The sequence below is a fragment of the Aotus nancymaae genome, unplaced genomic scaffold (genome assembly GCF_030222135.1).
Source record: "Aotus nancymaae isolate 86718 unplaced genomic scaffold, 86718_ANA_hifiasm-v0.15.2.pri h1tg000025l, whole genome shotgun sequence".
NCBI classification, from domain to species: Eukaryota; Metazoa; Chordata; class Mammalia; order Primates; family Aotidae; genus Aotus; species Aotus nancymaae.
The window spans coordinates 19067158-19088955 of NW_026988438.1; the positions used below are offsets into that span (position 1 = coordinate 19067158).

At 36.2% G+C, this 21798-nt stretch overlaps 1 protein-coding gene across 6 annotated transcripts in view; it reads right to left on the reverse strand.

The window, feature by feature from the left end:
• Positions 1 to 21798, reverse strand: part of CDK14 (cyclin dependent kinase 14) — a 763966-nt gene that overhangs the window by 264811 nt on the left and 477357 nt on the right. For all 6 annotated transcript variants that reach the window (XM_064380407.1, XM_012450847.3, XM_064380410.1 and 3 more), the window contains one exon: positions 17040 to 17163. In XM_064380407.1, the coding sequence (XP_064236477.1) occupies positions 17040 to 17163 (124 nt within the window). The remainder of the gene's footprint in view (positions 1 to 17039; positions 17164 to 21798) is intronic.

Genomic DNA, 21798 nt, shown 5'->3' on the forward strand with positions numbered 1-21798 from the left:
ATTACCTAGTTTCAGTCACTGGAATGATGACTGCTATGGTTGGAGTGTTTATCACCTCTCAAATTCATGATGAAGTTTACTTGCCATTTTAGTAGTGTTAAGAAGAGAGACTTTTAAAAGCTCATCAGGTTATGAGAGCTCTGCCCTCATGAATGGATTAATGGCATTATGGCAGGAGTGGGTTCATTATCTTGCAAGTTGGTTCCTTATAAAAAAGTGAGTTTGGGCCCCTTTTGTCTCTCTTTCTTGCCCACTCTTGTCCTTCTACCTGCTGCCCTGGGATGACGCAGCAAGAAGACCTTCGCCAGATGCTGGCCTCTTGCTCTTGGACATGTCAGCTTCCAGGGGACTGAGGAAATACATTTCTATCCCTTATAAATTACCTAGTCTGCACTATTCTGTGATAGCATCACAAAGTGGACTAAGACAATACATGAAGAAAGACAATAAAATCTCCATTCCAGATACTGCTGGCAGTCCCAATAATTCTGTATTTGTGGAATTTCTTTAATTTTTCATGATCCAAGCAAACGTTTACTTTGAAGTTAGCAAAAGTATTTTTAAAGAAGTAACCACAAATTGTGTGTGTATCTATATATCTATATCTGTAACTGGTAGTGAATGGAATAACTTACCTAAAATAATAATTTTTAAGGAACATTAAAAAATATTAAAACCCGTAACTTAAAGCTAATATAGATCACTGAATCAATTCTTATTTTTTTAATTTACAAAAAACAAAACTGTCCTTTTAAGTGACTGGTCCAAAATCATAAAGCTAATTGGTGACAAAGTTAAAAGAAATACTTGGACTCCCAATTCCTTGATACCATGCTTTTAAAACTACATTTTACTGCAAAAGGAGCCTGCCTTTTTGCTGCCATCTCTGCTCAAGGAAAGGGCTTCCAGAAAAGACACAGGGTTCCTAGTTTTTCAGCCCCAGTCTTTGCCGTGAGCCTTGGCTATCACTCTCCTTCTATCCCAGAGGACTGGAAAATGGGACCCGGACTTACTCGCTCAGCCTGGCCTCCTTTGATCTGTCAACTGGCCCTGTACACGGCAAACTGTACATTACTGGCACCTGGCTGTGGGCTCTGCCATAGTCCCAGGGACATATCTGGACAGGGACTGGTCCTGGCCTAAGTCCTGCCTGTCTGGCAGTAGGTTCAAGCTGATAGGAGGCCAGAGAAACACATGCTGAAGCCCTCTTGTGCCATCACCCTCACACCCAAGGCCTCCTGGGCACTGACTGCCTTTCCAGATGCACATGAAGAAGGGTGGAGCTTAGAGACTGCAATTGGAGTGAGAGCAAGGGCTGGATGGAAACAAGTCTGCCTAGCACAGGCTGCAGGCTAAATAGGAATAAAGTAAGTGGAATGTCAGATCAGCAGCTGCTTCAGAGCCATTTTGGAAAGAGGCTGGAAATAAATAAATAATAAAAAATATAACCAAATAGTTGCCATCTGTTACTGTTGCTACCACCTTATTGAAAATCTACTCTCTGGCTTTGCTGTCTACATGAACACAAATATCTCTGCTCATGGCTAAACAGCAAAAGCTCTGTCTTCTGGAATGTTACTAGTGAGGAATTATGAAATATTACCATTTATAAATGTTACCTACCTTTACATATACCAAGCCCTGTCTCTGTCCTTGTCTTAAAACTTCATTATATCCTATTCACCCTTTGAAAATAATTTTTAGGTCTTCCTCTCTAAATCTCCTAAGCAAAAAGTGCAATGTCCTTTTCTGGTGTCCCATTCTATATAAAAAGTTACTTGTCATACAATATAACTCGTAATATAAATTGTCTATTTTCTCAGTGAGCTGTTTGAAAACAATCTACAGTCCTCTGTTTACATAACTTCTCAACCTATTTTGCTATAAAGAAAAGGAAACTTATGTGAAGATTTAAAAAGATACTACAGGCAAAGTGCTTACCTCAGTGTCTGACATGAGCAACAACCAATAAGGCTTGCTTATCACCACTATGTATTATTAATCATCATCATTATCAATACCATTTATAAATCTTTACTCCCTAAGGTAGGTCTTGACATGCACTACATGCTAAGTTAACTATTCTTCTTCTCTTTTTTTTCGAGTCAGAGCCTCACTCTATCACCTCGGCTGGCATGCAGTGGTGAGATAATGGCTCACTGCAGCCTCGAATTCCTGGGCTCAAGCAATCCTCCTGCCTCAGCCTCCCGAGTGGCGGGACTACAGGCATGTGCCACCATGCCTGGCTAACTTTTTTTGCATTTTTTTGTAGAGATGGGGTTTCCCATGTTGCCCAGGCTGGTCTTGAACTCCTGAGGCTCAAGTGAGCTGCCTGTCTTAGTCTCCCAAAGTGCTGGGATTACAGATGTGAGCCATCGTGCCTAGACAACTGTTATTCTTTTTTTTTTTTTTTTTTTGGTGGGATCTCGGCTCACCGCAACCTCTGCCTCCTGGGTTCAGGCAATTCTCCTGCCTCAGCCTCCTGAGTAGCTGGGATTACAGGCACGTGCCACCATGCTCAGCTAATTTTTTGTATTTTTAGTAGAGATGGGGTTTCACCATGCCAACTGTTATTCTTTATGGAAAACCACATCACATAGTTTAATCACCATGATATAACTGGACAGTACGTTTTATACCAACAGTGGCTGGCAAACTCTAAGGGGGTTCCCATGACTCCCTTGCCTACTCGTATTCACATTGTTGTGGAATCTTCTTCCTTTGAGTGTCTGTGAGAGGCTCTCAGTCCAAGAGACTCAAATAATGAATTTTGTCAATAGCCACGTGAGCTCAGAAGTACTTTCCCAGTCGAGCATTCAGATGAAACAAGAGAAGACCAGGCTGACTGTGCAGAGTGAAGAGAGACCTGGAAGCAGAGGCACCCAGCTAAGCCAAACCCAGACTCTTATCATACAGACACTGTGAGATAATAAACCAGTGTTGTTTAAAGCAGCTTATTTTGCGGTAATTTGTTACACAACAACAGACAGCTAGTGTACCAACATTTCCCCAACTTATGTTTCACAGAGCCCAAAATTTGTTCTTAATCTAGTAAATCTGGGAGACGTAATGGCAGATTTAATTTTGACAGCAAAAGATCAAGAGCTTTTAATCATTAATGTACACTGAGATTCTACTGGTTGGGGGGAGGTGATAGAGATGCCCATATGCAGCTCATCCCAAACAGATATGACCAAGGACATTTTTCCTAATTTTAAAAATTATTTTTCATTTATGTATGCTTCACAGACCACAGTTTTCTTTTTCTTTTCTTTTATAAAATAGAGACAGAGTCTATGTTGGCCAGGCTGGTCACCAACTCCTGGGCTCAAGCTGTCTGCCTGCCTCAGCCTCCCAAAGTGCTAGGATTATAGGCATGAGCCACTGCTCTCAGCCGTAGACTACGGTTTTAGAAATGACTTTTCAGATTCTCAGAAGCTGTAGGAGACACAGAAATCTAAAGCCAGCTGTGAATGCCTCAGACAGGAGGCAGAACATGTGCAAAAGTGGACAATAGCCATCCCATGAAATGAGGGAAATTATCTGACTCTTCCTAAAAATATCCAAAGATTAAAGTTTCACTTCAAATATTTCTCTAGTCTTTCCTTATCATTTTATTTCTCTAAACCTACCAAGCATATTTTTATGAACAAAACAAATTATTCAATTGTGTTTCTCAAGAAAATAATTTACAGCTATGAAGAAGAAAAAACCAGTAGTTTTCCTCTCTTACCCCTTCCTTTCCCCATCACATCAGCCATACACATCACCTCTCACCAGCAATGACAGAGACTGTCAGCAGGCTGGAGGCAGAGGGACACGGCAGCTTGGAAAGGAAGGGAAATAGAGTAAAGTCCAATGAGCACCCTGTTTGACATCACATGAATTGCTTTAAAATGTGTTGAGTTCTTTTTTGTTTTTTAATGTCTTCTGGCTTTCCAGAAATTTTACATCTTTGGCAATGAAAGGGCAAACTGGCACATACTAGAATATTTTACTGCCTTCAACATTTGTGCTTTCAATTTACAGATAGCCCTTTAGAACTGGTAGGTTAAAGTGCTATGTTTAATCTGGCACTCAATGATTCCAAGACAATTTCAAATTTGCATCAGAATTTCTCAGCTTAGGTGCATTTCAAAGTAAAGTGATACTATGTCTAAATTGTAATAGCACTAATTCCAATTACTAGTCTAAATTTTATTATTGAGCGAGATCAAGGGGCTTATTTATAGCTATTCTTTGATAAAGTACTAGATAGCAAAACTTATTTATCTATAATATTCCTATTTAAAAAATCACTGATCATAATACAAATCTGAATTACTTGAAAACTCTTCATGTTATTATTTAAAAGATGTAAAAGAAGTAATATGATATGATCTTATAAGATTATTTCTAATGAATTATCTTCAAGTCTGAAGACTCAACAGAAATGCCCATATTGAAATATTGTTCATTCTAATGGCCAGGTAGAGCTAATATTACAAGCACAAATCAATGCCCTCACATTAAAGAGGGAGTAATGAGACCTATACACTCTACTCCACAGGATTATAAGGGTAAAACAAAGTAAGAACTATGAAAGCACTTCATAAACTATAATAGGCTATTACTATTATTAGAAATGACTGAAGTTGGAGTCAATTTTGCTTCCTAAAAGCAATCTAATGTCAAGTGCTGCAGATCAAACATTTCTGTGATTCAAGAACCAGAATGCCTCCAAATGTTGAATTCAGTGTTCAAAAATAAGAACACTCTCAGATACTGAAGTCTACATCTTGAGCTTGGCAGAAGAAAAAAAAAGAAAAGCTTATCCTGTGTTATAACATTGCAGAGTATAGATACCCATATTACCCATATTCAAAGCAGATCACAGATATGTCATTCACATAGAAGGTCAAATACACAGGCAACTCTCTAAATTTAAGAAGTGACCCCATTTGCTATCTATAGTCAAGGCTGGCAAAATGTAGGGAACTAATATTTTTATTGTAATGAAGACTACATGTGACAAGGCCTTGATTTATCAATCTGCTAAGGAATCTATAATCTACCATTATTTCAAATTACTCATTTTGGTAATCTATGTACATTTTAAATTGACGATTATGAGAATATTCTTTCATTTATGCATATTTCCACTTACATATGTTTACTATTTAAAGACTGGCCAAATGAATTTTAGTAACAATCTAATTAAGAAAAAAAAAGCTACCAAAATATCCTAGAAAACAAACTATTAATACAATGCTCTGTACACTGTTTTCTTATCAAACTAATTTTACTGTTGAAAAGGGCATCAAATCTCTAAAGACTTCTAGAAATAAAAATGCCATTTTACATTTAAATTTCTGTTACCTGCTAATATAAAAAGTAATACTTGCAGCAAGAACTACCCTTAAGAGACCACAATCATTGAAATTGGACAGCAGTTATGTTCATTCCAGATGGGAGCTTACTCTTCTTTAAAGTATACACTAAGGTGTAATCATGCGTTTCTTCAGGACTGAATTTTCTTGTGATCTACAATATTTCTTATCTCACAGGTGCATCTCTGAATGAAAACACTTGGCAGAAACACTCAGCTGCTTATGAGGAGCAGAAGTCCACCAATGGATTCCTGCTTAGCAAACAAAGTGTTCTGTGTCTTAAAGAAATTAACATAAAGTATAATTTTATTCTCAAAGCATGGTACAAATAATACAAATCTATTGTAAAAATTGTTTATTGCAAGAATGATTCCCTTTTAATTAAATTATTCTCACTTATTTTGTCAGGACAGCTAAACTGAATAGCACTGTGATAGAGATACTCTACAATCGGAACTACAAACAACAGAAAGTGGTTGACATTGATATGTAAAGAACTATTTTTAAAATCTTCTCTTGCCCAGCAATTTTACTTTAAAATAGTCAAATAACAATCACCATGAAATATGCAAGACAATGATTTTAAAATCAGTCCCTTTGAAAAAGGTTCCACTGGGATGATCCTTGTATAATACAGTAACAGATACTCAGAATGGTAACCCCAAGACGGTAAGGAAAGAATAGAGTAGGAGTGCAGGAATCATGTCTCCTTGATGTACCACTGCATACTCAGCCACTAGAACAGTGCCAGGGATACAGTATGCACTCATTAAAAGTTTGTTGAATGAAAAATCTACTGAATTCTATTCCTTACCATGTAAGAAGGCAAGAAGGTATAGGTCACACATTTTAGAAAAAAATCATATTAAAAATAAATAGTACTTTGATCATAATAAATATGAAATGTATGCAACTCTATATCAGCCAGGCATTTTTCTGAAATTATTTGTTAACCTTTAAAATTATTTTAATAATTTTATGACACATACAGTATTACTACTAGCATCTCCATTTTAAAATGAGTAAATTAAGTGAGAGAATTTCAGTAACTCACCCAAAGGCACACAACTTGTAAGCAGCAGAGGCAAGATTCAAACTCAGGCATGTGGCTCCAGAATCGGCACCCAACTCATTTGGGGATATTTTACTTTATCCTGTCTTTTCAAGTGGGTACATTTACTTTTATTAAATTTTTTTCTCTTTCAGACTAAAAGTTTTTACTTAGCAGTTCTATTACACCTCCACTTGCTCTAGAGCCACGTACTATCTACTTCCAGTGTGATACTGTGATTTAGTAAGAAATATATATTTGGTCTTCATCCTGGCACAGAGTTCCTAAAATTCTTGTAATTTTCTAAGTAACAAGGGTGATAACAGCATCTTTTGTTATAATATTTAGTCTTAGCCCCCAGTTCCTGACACAGAGCTCCTAAGACCCTTGGAATCTTAGTGATAAATTTTTTTGAATGCTAACAAGAATGAATGGTGGCTAGGAGCCCCTAGATAACTTCAGGATGGGGATGGGTTGCCAGAATAACCAAACCATGACTACAGGGTTGTAATCTGCAGCTCTACCAATGGGCCTCCAGGGAGGGGCAAGGGGCTAAAGATGAGTTAGTCACCACTAGCCAATTATTTAATCAATCATCTAGGTAATGAAACTTCTATAAAACCTCTAAATGATGCAGTTCAGACAGCGTCCAGGCTGTGGACAAAGTGCTGGGAAGGTGGTGCCCCTGTAGAAAGCCTGGAAGCTCTGAGAACCCTTCCTCCCTACCTTGCCCTATACATCTCTTCCCTCTGGCTGTTTCCCAGTTGTATCCTTTATAATAAACCAGCAAATATAAGCAAATGTGTTCCTGAGTGCTGTGAGCCATTCTAGCAAACTATAGAATCCAAGGAAGGGGGCATGAGAATGCCCAATTTGTAGCAGGCCAGTCAGAAATACAGGCAGTCCAGGACTTGCAACTGGCATTCAAAGTGGAGGCAGTCTTGCGGGACTGAGCCCTTAACCTAAGAGGTCTGTGCTACTTGGTAGTGTCAGAAATAAATAGAATCTTTAGATACCCAATTGATGTCTGCCTGAGATGTTGGTGAATTGGTTATTGGTGTGGAGAAATAACCCAAAAAGTTAATTGGAAAGTGTTATGAAAAGAAGCAGCACAGTACATGGAAAAGGTGAAATCTGAAAAGAAAATTTACTCCCATTGGCAGGCATCAGAGCATTTTTTGAGCTACTGCCCAGCACTGCTGAGCCCTAACAGGAACACTGTCAAAGCCAGTTCAGCCTTCATCTGTCCACAAGGCTTCCAATGCTTTAATTCTCCCAAGAATATAATTAAAGAGGGTTGTTCCTTAAATTACCAAAACTCGATTCCAACTTTTTTTGCAACAAGTTTTCCTACTAGCCTACTGTGAGAAACATTCTTTATTTCTTTATATCATTTCTTAAAGTTCCCTCAAGGCTCATGAGGTTTAGAGCAGAGTGACATCCAGTATTCTGGGTCCCATCTTCCTGACAGGATCCCAGTGCTCAGGTGACATAGGTCATCAGACCAGCACGGTTTACTTTGACCTGAACATCCAGTTAGCACTCCTACCTTCTCACATGTTTGGGGAAATAGCCATGTATGTGTCAACTAAGTTATTCATACTCTATAGTATATGACACTGTGGCTCTAAAAACACTGGTAACAATAATATTAGGAATAATAATTTAACACTTATTAAGTAACAGGTACAATGTTAGCTTATTTTCCATCTCTGGCCCAAAGTATATATATTTTTCATATGAGGAGTCTGGATTATGTAATCTCTTAGGTTCCTTCAAAACCTAGAGAAAATTTAAATTTAAAAAGTCAATGTAAAAGGATTTCCTTTTTTAAATATAATTATGAGTGACTTTATATCCCCCCATAGATTTTCTGCCTTTATTCTGAAAAATAAACTGTAACAAAATGTTCCCAATGATTCTAACAACAAATGGATATTTTCAAAAGTAACACTATCTCCAGCTTTCAATTCTTTGAGCAAACTGCTTGCATGTCATTATTTATTTATTTTCATTATTTTTTAGAGATGAGGTCTTGCTATGTCGCTCAGGCTAGAATTGGACTCCCGATCCCAAGCAATCCTACTGCGTCAGCCTCCCAAGTAGCTGGAAACACAGGCACACACCACTATACCCAGTTGATTATACATTGTTCCTATAATTCTGGTATCAGTGATTCTTATAATATTATGCTCTCAATTGATTTTAAGCATGTTGAGACCTTAATGGTAACTTCTCAGAAACCATACTAAACATTTGATCTTGAAATCTTCCAACGTTTTCCATCCTCTACTTATGCCTCAGTTGTTCCATTTGCATGATGTGGGCACTTAATTTAGCCAACTCACTGACCCATTTCATCTACTGCTCCCAACTATATGGCTGGATCTAAGCACAGTTTCTACATCCAGTATTAGCTGGTCATTGTTTCACAGGACAGATTTCCACAGCTGACAACTCTATTCCATAACTGGAATAAACACTTCAATCTGCATTTTTATATCAGTATCCTTTCTGATTAAAAACTAGAGTGACAAATAACTTGATAGATATTTCATAGAGAGATGCTGCATTTTTAAAGTTTGAATTTTTGCAAAGAGTTATATAATTTTAGGCCTATAAACTTGATTATTTGCACCAAGATTTCTTTCCAGTATGTGGTAAAAATAAAAGAATATTTTTCAGACATGTTTTTAAAATTAATAAGCAGCACAGACCATTAGTTTTTAACTGATTTTTATTTTTAATTTTCCAGTGCTTTCTTCTTTCATTAAAATGAAAAACATCCTAATATCCTAAGTTTATCTATTACCACAGAAGAAATTATTCAAGGTGAAAAGGATATTTAAAAATATTAATATGCATAATTATGCACTATTTCAAAGCTAAATAAACCAACACAACACATATGGAAGGATTTTTTTAAAAAAGAAACCAGAGGAAAAAAGAAGAAAGAAAATTAACGAACTGGTAGTATTAAGGTGAGAAACAAAGGTTTAAAATCATAAATTTAAAAAAAAAGTTTAACTTCCAGAATTTATAGCATGTCTTATATTTCCCACAGTAGCTGGTCAGTTTTTCTTGCATCCAGTAAAGATTTTAGAAAACATGTGCTTTAGACTGCAGTAATTCATTTCCCATCATCTAAGATTTTAGTATAAATACAGCATATTGACATATAGTAATGGAGTCTGGTTTGGACTGAATTTTAAAATAAGCTTTTTAGAAGGTAGAGAAAGAGATGGGCAGGATCTATAAAGCAGGGATATTAGGGAATTGCCAAACTGTAAGCTAACTTCTACGCTTACTGCCATGGTCTGAATGTCTGTCCCCACCAAAACTCGCATTGAAACTTAATCCCAAATATGGCAGTACTGAAAAGTGGGGGGCCTTTAAGAGGTGCTCAGGTCTTAAGGGCTCTCCCCTCATGAGTCGATTATTCCATTCATGGGTTAATGTATTAATGAGTTATCTCAGAAGTGGCATTTGTGGCTTTACGTGAGCATGCTCAACCCCCTTGCCACATGATGCCCTGCACTGCCTCAGGACTCTGGAAAGAGTCCCCACTAACAAGAAGGCCCTCACCAAAAGGAGCCCCTCAACCTTGGACTTAGCCTCTATAAGAAATATTTTTATTTATTTATAAATCACCCAGTTTTAGTTTCTGTTATAAGTAACAGGAAACAGACTAAGACACTTACCTACATGTTAACAATGTTCAAGCGTAATCACTGTGGCCTTCAACAGCACATGTATTACATAAATCTGTGATTCATTTCAATGCTACTACTGTTAACAACAACTATTAATTCTTCCACTCTGGTCATCATGGCTGCTACTTAAGGTTCCAGTCTTTCTACATATGCAAATATTTTCTAAGTATACATGGCTATATTTTAACTTAATCCAGTATTACTTATTTGATTTTGCTAACAATTCTGCCCTCAAATTATACACGGGGGGAAAAACATGTTTTTGCATACTGAAATCCCTCTGCCTAAGTTTCTATCAACAGTGGAGAATAAGATGATCAGCCCTATGTGTAGCAGTTTGTTCTGCACTTGAAGATGTCTTGTTACCTCACACACATGATTTGGCTGAAACTGTACTCTCTTTCAAATTTTCTCATTTCCATGGAGTCTGAAGCTGCCATTCTTAGCAATCAAACCCTATATACATTGCTTCAATCTGGCTTATGGTGACTGAACAGAGATTTCTCATAGAGGAAATAGTATATGCATATTAGTTGCAGTTCATATATATCCTCCTTGTTCCCATTTACAGCTTAAAAAAACACCTATATGAGTTTTTAAAAAGATGTTTAGGGCAGTGAAATTATTCTGAATGATATTACAATGACTGATAAATGTCACCCTAACATAAGCAATGGAGTTTGCACGATACTGCTGTGGCAATACAGGTTTATCAATTGTAACATGCGTACCACACTGATGCCAGATGTTGATAGTAGGGGAAGCTGTGCATATGGGAAGCAGGTACATAAGAACTATCGGTATTTTCTGCTCAGTTTTGCTGTGAACTTAAAACTCTTCTAAAAAATAAAGTTTATCTAAAAGGAAAAAATGCTCTCAAATATTTAGCATTTTAGGATGCTTGGAACATGTTATGTTGTAGTAACACAAAACAACAAGATCCAACATAATTAGATGTCGTTATCATTCCTCTTGAATAGAAAATAAAACCTTTTGAAGAGATGAGCAGGATATTAAACAAGATTTAAATGATGAAGCTAATTGGTGTTTCAAGATCAGGGAAAAGACAATTTTAAGTATCAACATTCCCTTTCAAAAGAGTTACTATATCTTTAAAGTAATGGGTCAAGGGAAAATAACTTTGTTTAGTTCACATGTCAAATACAAATTACATTTAACATGTAAGCTTAATAATCTGTTCAACAGATTTTAAAATATGTGTATTTGCATTTAGAGTTTCAATGAAATTCCCTAGAGAAATTAGGGAGAGAAAAAATCCTTTTTTTGGTTCGTATTGTGCCAATTATTCTAAATACATTCTTTGCTTTCAGATCCACATGAAAGCAACTGCCTAAACTTTTCATTAAAACTGTTTATGTGTTAAACTGTTGAAAGAATCTTTTAGAAGTAGACGCTTCTAAAAGTAGATGCTTCATTGGGTAATAAAGTTATTTTTGCTATTAGAAAATATATTCTGAAAGAAAGATACAATAAAATTGAATCCTGCAGGCCATAACAAATGAGCTAAGTTATATCTAACCTTAAATTTATGACGATAATTTCAATGGTGAATTTTGCATGTCAGTGATTTAAAACATAGGTAAAGGTCTGTATCTTTGAGACTAACAGGCTTTTGTCCAGAGAATATTTATCAAACTGACTGACTACTCTGCATCTGAAAGAAGGTGATTTCTTTCTGTTTACTACTATTCCTATGTAAATTCAGAGAAGCGCATGACAAGCCATGAACTTAGCATGTCCTTTACAGAGTCACATTTTTGATGTGTTCCTTAAATTAATCTAAAATATGATTTACAATGATTTCTTCTGTCAAATTTAGAAAAGGACCAGCCTGGAGGAGGAAACTATCAACATTAGGAAGGTAAAATTCTGGACCTCTGATGGGAAAGAGACCAATATGATTTTACTCAATTATAACCACAGAGTTTTTCAACTTTGTTTCTCCACCAGGAAAGCCGATAAAATAAGCTAAGTCCTTAAATGTTTATATTATAGAATTCTTGCTGTCTCTCACTCAATTTCAACAGCGGCAACTTTAATCTCGTTGTCTTTCGGTATAGTTAGACAATAAATAGTAAAAGAATGGCTGAGAAATATGGATGTCACCAATGTCATCTTATAGAAATTCTACAGACTCCTCCATTTTGCTTTAATCTCATTTATATGGAAAAATACATTTAAGTTTTCATACTGTTATACTGCAAATGACCTTAATTTCTCGGTGAATTTATTTATGCATTTACTTGTCTTGCTTCAATAATTTTCTTTTAATGTGCTCTCAATGCTTATTATAAAAGCAAGGTTCTCATCTATTAGAATTTCCAAAAGATGGAATCAAAAATTAGATTCTAGGGAGGGATATAATAGTATTGTTTCCAGATTTGATGGACAGATTTTTTTTTTTTTTTTTTTTTTTTTTTTTACCTACCAGCAAATATCTGGTCATTAGAAAACAAGCTAATAATTTCAGAAATGTACAACATAAAAAGCCAGCCCTAAAAGGACCTTAGAAAGTATATGTTCAATGCTCTTGTTTTTCAGACAAGGCAGGCTCAGAGGGGATAAATGATGTCTTGAAGGTCACAAACTAGTTATAGACAGAGCAAGTTCTCTTAACTCAATGTGCAACACACTTTGCTTTCAAGAACAGTACATTTAGACAATCATTTAGAGGTTACACAGTAGAAACTTCAAATCCTATGCATTTTATATATGTTTACATTCACTTAGTCGTGTTTATTTTGGCAGCCTGAGATCACACAGTAAATACTCAGTGAGTGTGCAGGGTCTATGTTTAAGGTTATGTCTATTCTGGAAGCTGTAACACTATCTATAGCATCTAATTCCATCTACACTCTTCACCATGCATGGCCAGGATAGCACTGATTAAAAGAAAATTATTTTATAAACTATTAGTTTGCCAAAACTAATCAGACAGAAATTAGTAAATTCAGGTGGGTCTTAGTCTTTAGACTAATACTAAATTTAGTCACGTATATTTTTTATTCATTCAATCAATATTTGCTGAACATCTACTACATGCTAAGCATGGTTCTAGAGAGAGTGCAGATAACAGTAAGCAAGACAGATCAAGTTCCTGCCTTCATGGAACTTTCAATCAAGAAGTTTAAGCAAAAAATAAACAGATAAACAAATGAAAAAAATGATTTCAGAGCCCTAGAAGTGTTATTGAAGAAATAAGACTTGATGATAATAATGGAAAAGATTCTATTTTTGAAGAGGTGACGTGAACTATAACCTCTATTGTAAGAAAAAGGCAGCCGCATGAGAAGCAGAAGGAAGAGCATCCCAAGCAAAAGTAAAAGCAAACTGCAAGCCTCTAGTGGAAACAAGTTCGGGGTTTGGCTGCACCACAGTTTGCAAGGAGCAACAAGGTGGTGAAGACACAGGCTATATAAGGGATTTGAAATATTTTTCCAGTAGATTATGTAAAGATAAATCATCCTTTAAGAAATGAGTCTGCATGCCTCCATATAATTTTATTATATCCAGGCAGAGCAAATCTCTGCATTAGAAAAGCCATAGTGATTCTCAATCACGTGTAATTTACTTATTCAAAACATATATAAAAAACAACGCTCAGGCAACGGTTTAAATATGACTTTGCTTACAAGAAAAAAAAATAGTTACAGCATTTTGACCACCTGGAATTCAGAACTGCATTTTGTTTAAACCTGAGGGGTGTACAAATTCACTATCATTTGGTTTACTTCATCCAGCAGGTAAAGTCTACTAAGGTTGAACTCACTTATTACTACTGAATTAGTCAAACAATAAAGTGTTCTTTAAATTATGTGATGCATATTTTTGAACTAGTATAATCTATTTACATAGCATGGCTGTCATATTTGTCATATATGGAAAACAGCATACAAAAACAATCAATAATTTCCTACACTAGGCTGCCCTGTAAGAGAAAACATCTACATGTATAAATATAAAGACCTTGGGCCACCTGAGATTTAAAGATATGAATCAAGAGTATGAATTCCATGTTTACAACCAGCAACCTGTATGTCCAAGCCTGGGCAAGATTCTTACCCTCTCTGAATCTCATCTCTCTCAAAAATACAGGTTAATATACATTCCTAGCTTGAAGAGACAATGAAGCAAGAATTTCTAAGTGTTTAGCACAGAGAATAAACTCAATAAATTTTAGTCTTTTCCTCTCATATATTTTTTTTCTAATGAAAGTAGTATCATTTACAATATGAGAACTACAATCATGCAAATTATATTTGTCTCTTTTAATCAAAATTTTATGGTTTTGGTCACATAAGAAAGAAAATTAAGACAAATAAACCATTTTTAAAGCTCTTCACACATCAAATACTGAATTCAGACCTTGTTTTTTTAATTGTTTTGCTGCCTGGAACCATCCTATTTTGACTGTCTAGCTTCTCTACAGTTTCCCGTGTGTTTCCTTCATCTCAGACACACACACATGCCCAAACACAGTAAATCACAGTTAATTGCATGTCTTAAATTAAAAGACAAAAAAATTGCACAATTAATTGGGGGAAATTGTCAGTTGGTGAATGAGTCTCGTTCACTACACTCTGTGCACAGGGTGCATGCCAAGTGCATATTCCAAGCTGGACGATTCACTCCATGCCTCTGAGGAGAGGTACATGCGCACAATCTTTCTGCACAGCAGTCTGGTCAGAAGAATCAAATGCTTTAAAACACTCAACATTTCAATTGTTGTATCAATAGCTATCTCTACAAGGATGTTCAGTACAGGAACAAGCATAACAGTGAAAATTTAGAAAGAACTAAAATGCTCATTAATAAGGGCCTGAATAGAGACTAGGTTTGACCAGTAATGGAAAAAAATCTAAGTTGTTACAGTTACAAATGGTTTTGTTAAGCTTAATAACATGAGAAAATGTTCATGACATATCATTTGAAAAATGCTAACAAAATAGTGTATCTCTTCTTTGAAGCTATGTAATGTGCAGGTGAAGCAAAAAATGAGAGAAAGGAATGGGAGAAAGCTACTGGGAAAATAAACAAGACAAATGTTAACATTTGTCATCTCTGAGTTGTTTATACTTTGTAAATTTTCTAATTTTCTAAAACAATCATCTAAATTTTTAAAAATTACATTTCAATTTGTTTTTGAATCTGATACTTTAAAATGTCAGTTTTAAAATAAAGATCCTTAAGAATCTTTTAAGATGAACTTACTCATTACAATAAAAACATGAGCATAAAATTAAAAAAGAATCCCTAGTAAGCACATACATACAATCCTATTGTATGTATGCTTGGTTATATAGAGAAATTAAATTCACAAAAATGTATTTGATAAATATACAACAAACACATGTTGATACAATTAAATTCTTAATACCGTAATCTATTTCAACATATACCTTACAGTATATCAACACACCATAAGAAAATCACTATAAATCCTTTTTCACTTCCTGACACTGACCAACTACAGAATATATTCACAGTAAAGCCAATAATCTGAATTCGAGAAACTCCAAACCTTCTCTCCTTTACCCCTTACTCTCCCATTATTTTCTACCCTAATATAAAAAGACTTTATACCCAGCTACCTAGTGTAATTCTAATGCTAAAATCTGGCAATAAACTATACATACAAACACACTAATGCACACAGAATTTCATCATTTTATCAAAGCAGGAAATGACAAAGTTTTATAATAGATTCCTAGTCAACTAGTCATACTAACTTTTGTTTTATTTCATTTTTGAATAAAAGAATTTATAAAACCCAACAAAGTAGATTCATTCCAAAGGTATTCAGCAGTCTACTAACCTTAAAATAAGAAATAAACATTTCCTGCCTTCTTTTATATAATGGGGTATGGAGAGGGAAAAGATAATCATATTTCAGCAAAAGTCCATATCTCAACCTCAGGCATCTTTATGTCCCAAGGGTAATATTTTCATTCTATTCTTAATGGAACAAATTTCTAATCAGAACATGTATTCAAAAATAATTGAGGCAATGCAATGTCAACATATCATGCTGCCACCAGGCATCCCCCGGTGCTCAGAACCAACTCAACACAATCTCCAGCATGACAGAGAGCCTGGGCAATGCAAAATGTCAGACTTGATCAAGGGAAGGGGTGCTAGCAAGGAGCATACAAGAGTTGTGCTCCCCTTTGGATGCTCAAACATAGTGTTTGGAGAAAAGCTTCTATGCTGGAAGAAGACAATCTCAAAACGCCTAAGGAAGGAAAGACTTACAATGCCCACTCCAGAACCTCAACTTTTAAACAGTAGTAAGTGTCTATTTTTGTAAGGGTATTGAAAATACTTGAAACAACAGTCAATTCTGGAAAGGTTAACACTACATCTAGATTTCTAGTTATTAAAGCCTCAGGGCAATGTATATTATTGAATATATCCTGCAATCCTCTGAAAGGTCCAGAGGTTTAAATTTAGGTTTCTCTAAGTTTGGCAAAATATTGATAATTGTTGAAGCTGGGTGATGAGTCATTGAAGTTCATTATATTATTTTTTCTACTTTTGAGTATATTTGACATTTTCATAATAAAAGTTTAGAAAAACAGATTTTTGCTCAAGGAGTATATATTTTATGTTAAAAATTTTACTGATTTTTCCTTTGGAAATATATATTAACAAGATCTGGTTTATGTTTATTATTAAAGACTCTAACCAGCAGTCTGAGTTTTATAAAATTCCACAAAGCATTATGTTTTATGCTATCATAAAAAAGAAAAAAAATCCTTCATTCCAGAAAAAATTTACCATGATCTATGATGACAGAAGAAGTGCACCTAAACAAATTCAGTGCCACCATCTGCCTGGCATTCTCACATTGTGACAAAATAGACTGGTAATTAACTGCTTTCTTACCGAAATCTGCCAGCTTCAACTCCCCCGTGTCACTGATCAGAAGGTTCTGTGGTTTCAGGTCTCTGTGCAAAATATAACGCTGGTGGATGTAAGACAGCCCTCGCAGCAACTGAAATAAAAACAACTGAAAAAATAAGGAGACAAAGGTTAAAATCTGAACACAGATAAATGCCAGTTTCTACATATAGTCTGCTAAGTACTTGTATTAACATATAGTGAAAATGGGTAACCATCACCAAATATTCTAACAAATTATTTCAACAGAATGTGAGATAATAGCATGTAAATTCCTAATTCATTAAGAAGCAAATCTAGGAATTTCTAACAACCTATTAAATCAACCCCAGAGTGATACTTCCCCAGCCAGAGAGATCTATACTCGAATCAGTGTTTCTTAAATTAATTAAAATGTAAATAACCAATTTTTTATAATTGATTTAGTCTTCAGGACTAAAGTGATGTTTGAGAAGAAAGGAAATCTATTCTCAACATCATAAAGATTTAAAAAAGAACTGTTTACCAAGTTTATGTCAATATGCATATATTTAATTCATAGAAACAACATAAACATGTACCCATAAATTCACCCATTAACATGCTTTGAGGAATAGAAAGATAAGATGATTTGAAATAATTAAAACAAAAACAATCATATTGTCTAACTAATACTGCGTTATAATTATACTGCTTTTGCACATATGGTCATAGGGGTTCGGCTGCTGCCTAAAGACAGACATGTGCCTTCACTAATTACAAAGCAAACCCATCCTAAAGGGAAAGGAGACTCAGAAAACAGAAGTCAAGAATTTGAGAGTAATACTTTTGTAAGAAATAATTTCAGAAGTGATTAATAGCCTTTTCTGTGAGGTTTCATATTGGATCATACCAAATGTTTCTATTTTGATAAACAAAAAAGTGTGATTCACTAGGCTTCCCAATATTCTTCTTATGAAAAAGGGAATATTTTTAAACAATTACTTGTCGAAATAATCCTAATTGACATTTTAAAAAAAATCTCATAAAACAAAAACAAATGTTCTTACTTTTAATTGCCACCAATATTCTAGTCTATATAACCAGCTAGTAACCAAAGGCAGTTTCAGGGAAATTTCAAATGAGTTGTAAAAGATGAATGATATAAGGATTCTGAAATATTTGAATAGAAAAGATTGGCAACTTCCTGAGGGCCCTGGAAGGTAGCATTTCTGGAATGTTCTGACTAAGCAGGGGCTTTGAAAGTCAATTGAATTTCATTATACCTTGAAATAACAGTAAAGTTAATTTATCTCAAAATCTTCATATGTGACAATGTGTATGGGGGGACAGTAAAGGCTTGATATCATTATTTCCAGAGCCTAAGCAGCAGAAAGTAGAAGTCTGTTCTGTGATAGTGAAGATTAAAAGACTAGCTCAAGAATCTCAGGATGCAAACATCTCTCTGGATTTGTCTTCTCAATCCTTCTTGTACAACAAACAGAAAGACTTGAATTCATACCATCACTAGCAGCTGTCAGCCTCATTCTTCACTTCCAATACTCCCTGCATCCTGAAGCCTAAAAAGCTTACAACTTCTAAGACAATTCACACTCCTTTAGTTTAGAATGAAGGAGGGAAAAATAAAGCTACTTTGTATTATCAAAGCCTTTTAAAAAACCAAAACAAATACACAAAGGCAGACCACACAACAAACCTAAGTTTAAAAATAAATTGATTTTGAAAAGAAACAGTTTGCCATTGTACAAGATGCTACCTGATCTTAGAGACCTATGAAAATTATCAGAATGTAACTGTCTGTTTAATCATGGAAATGCATTTTAATTTAACAAATACATAGCACTTACTACGTATCAACTGCTGTTCTATGGAGTTTATAGAATATTACTTCATTTGACCTTATAACAATTTTAATGAAGCAGGTACTACTATTAACTTCCGTATTAGTAATGAGGAAACAGTGCAGCTTCTCAAGATCACACAGCAATTAAGTGGCAGAGCCAGGACTCAAACCCACAGTTTGATTCCAAATTCTATGCTCTTGACCATCTCACCGTCTCACTCATCATCTTGGCCAGAAATCAACACCAATATACAAAGTATTGCTAAAGAACTGCTTCCTCCAATGAACAGAATAAAATCTGGGAATCTAATAACATGGCCTTCAAGGCCACTGAGATGATCACTGATTCCAACTGAGGGGCTCAGGCACTGTCTTTTGCAGGAGGCAGGCTCAGGCATTATTACTCCACATTCCCTGGCTCCAGGGAACCTTGCCCACCACAACACTCAGCACGCTGATCCTCAGCCCTGTACTTTTCTCCTTGCTTCTCCTCAGCCAGAAAGGCCCTCTCTTCCCTTTGCCTACCACTTTCCATGCATTCCGTAGTCTCTCCTCAGGAACTGCCCCTCCCTGGAGGCTTCTCTGACCACCCTGCAAACCCTTGTACCCCTACAGGTCTGTGTGAGGTGCTCTTCCTCCCTGCTCCCAGGGCAGCCTCTGCATACATCTATCACAGTATGATACATATCCTAGCACCCATAGGCTGTGTGCTTTAACCATCTTTATAACTTGGGTTATGTGAGTAATGTGACTACTCATCTGAATTTAGAGACATCTTCATGGTAGCAGACAAAAACAAATAACAGGCAACCTTGGAATGGAATTCTCTAGAAGCTAAGGGCAGAAGTAGGTAAATCAAGCAGTTTCAAAGAACTCTCCTTACTACCTTTACTAATTAGTGAAAATACATACTTCTCATACTAATCTAGAAGCTATTCAAATAGGATGTCATATTAAACGAGATTTAAAAAGCAGTACTAGAGAAAAAAAATGCCACTACACACTCCAATTTTAAGTGTATACATGACAAATTAAGCCCCAAACATGACAAATACAGCCCCAAACAAATGTCAGAACAAATCTCCACAGCATAAATTTATTTAAGATTTATTAAGTGTCAACCATATGTGCCAGGTGCTGTTATGCAAGAGGGATGCCAAGAGGAATAAGATATAAGACGTGGTCCCTAGACTGGAGTTGCTCACAGCTATAACTTGGCATGACAGACACACAAACAGATCACTGTGACTGAGAGGTCTGCATTGTAAAAGTAACACAAACTGAGCATACTGAAAGCACAGAGAAGGGTGGATCCAACAACAAAAAAAAGTAGTAGAATTGATTTGGCTTTTACAAGAAGAATAACCTGTGAGAAGGGTACGAATCACAGAAAACTTGCCACTCTGAAAACAGAATTCATTACGTGTAAAATTTCAAAAGGAAACTGAGTTGAGCACTCACCAAACACAGAAGTTAAAATGTTATGACAACCCCCTTAACATTCTGAGGAAAACACTGAGGAGATCAAGCAAGCAGGTATAACATAAATTCTAAGCAAGACAATACATGAAACTAAACCTACCAAATCAGCCTCATAAAATTAACTGTGGCAAGGGGATGAGCAACTTTCTGAAAACCATTAGAAAATTGTTTTATGTTGGAACTCAGAAACCGATACCCTCAAAATGGCACTTTAACATGCTGAGCTGAAGAAGCCTGAAGGTCTCTCTGACGTTCTGCCCCACTCCCCATCCCTGCCACTGTCTCTCAATCCTCTGTCTCTCCCAAAGCACAGGATGAAGTTGTTCTCTGAAGTCCGTTTATCTGCCTAAAATCTGGGCCTACCAAAGAAGAAAACAATTACCTGTGGCACCTTCCCTGAGTTTAACTGAACTTATATACTAGGAAGAAAGACTGAAGTCTGTCGACACACCTGGACAGATTTTTGTCACAAACCACTGTCTGCTCTGCAGGCCCAACAGACTTAGTCCCAAGCCACTTGTATATATATTCTTCAGTCTTATTTAATTTCCTTAAAAATCATTTACCACACTCCTAAAATCATCCATACCTCCCCATCTCCCTTTCTCCTAATAAGAATATATAAACTTCTATTCACATTGGGTTTCTGGGTAACTATTCTCCTATGATGCCCTTGTGCTATGCACATTAAAATAAATGTATGGGCCGGGTGCAGTGGCTCACGCCTGTAATCCCAGCACTTTGGGAGGCCAAGGCAGGCAGATTACCCGGGGTCAGGAGTTTGAGACCAGCCTGGCCAATGTGGTGAAACCCCGTCTCTACTAAAAATATAAAAATTAGCCGGTGTGGTGGAACAGGTCTGTAATCCCAGCTACTCGGGAGGCTGAGACAGGAGAATTGCTTGAGCCCAGGAGACAGAGGTTTGTAGTGAGCCAAGGTTGTACCACTACACTCCAGCCTGGCAGAGACAGAGCAAAACTCTGTCTCAAAAAAAATAGATAAATAAATTTATGCCTTTTCTCAAATCAATGTGCATTTTGTGAGTTAATTTTTCTGTGAACTTTTAGAGGGTGATGGGGTAGTTTTCCCTTGACCCCTACCATTTACAAAAAAACATTTTAATATGCTTAACAAAATATACGCTGACAGATAGGGGTGGAAAGGCTCTAAGGAAGCAGCACCCTACTGAGTTCAACGGGATGCCCCACGGATTACTCTGGGAATGTCTTTAGAACTCAAGCCTTTTGCTGGGCGCTGTGGCTCACGCCTGTAATCCCAGCACTTTGGGAGGCTGAGACGGGCAGATCATCAGGTCAGGAGTTCAAGACCAGCCCGGCCAACATGGTGAAACCCCATCTCTACTAAAAATACAAAAATTATCTGAGCATGGTGGCATGTGCCTGTAATTCCAGCTACTCGGGAAGCTGAGGCAGAAGAATT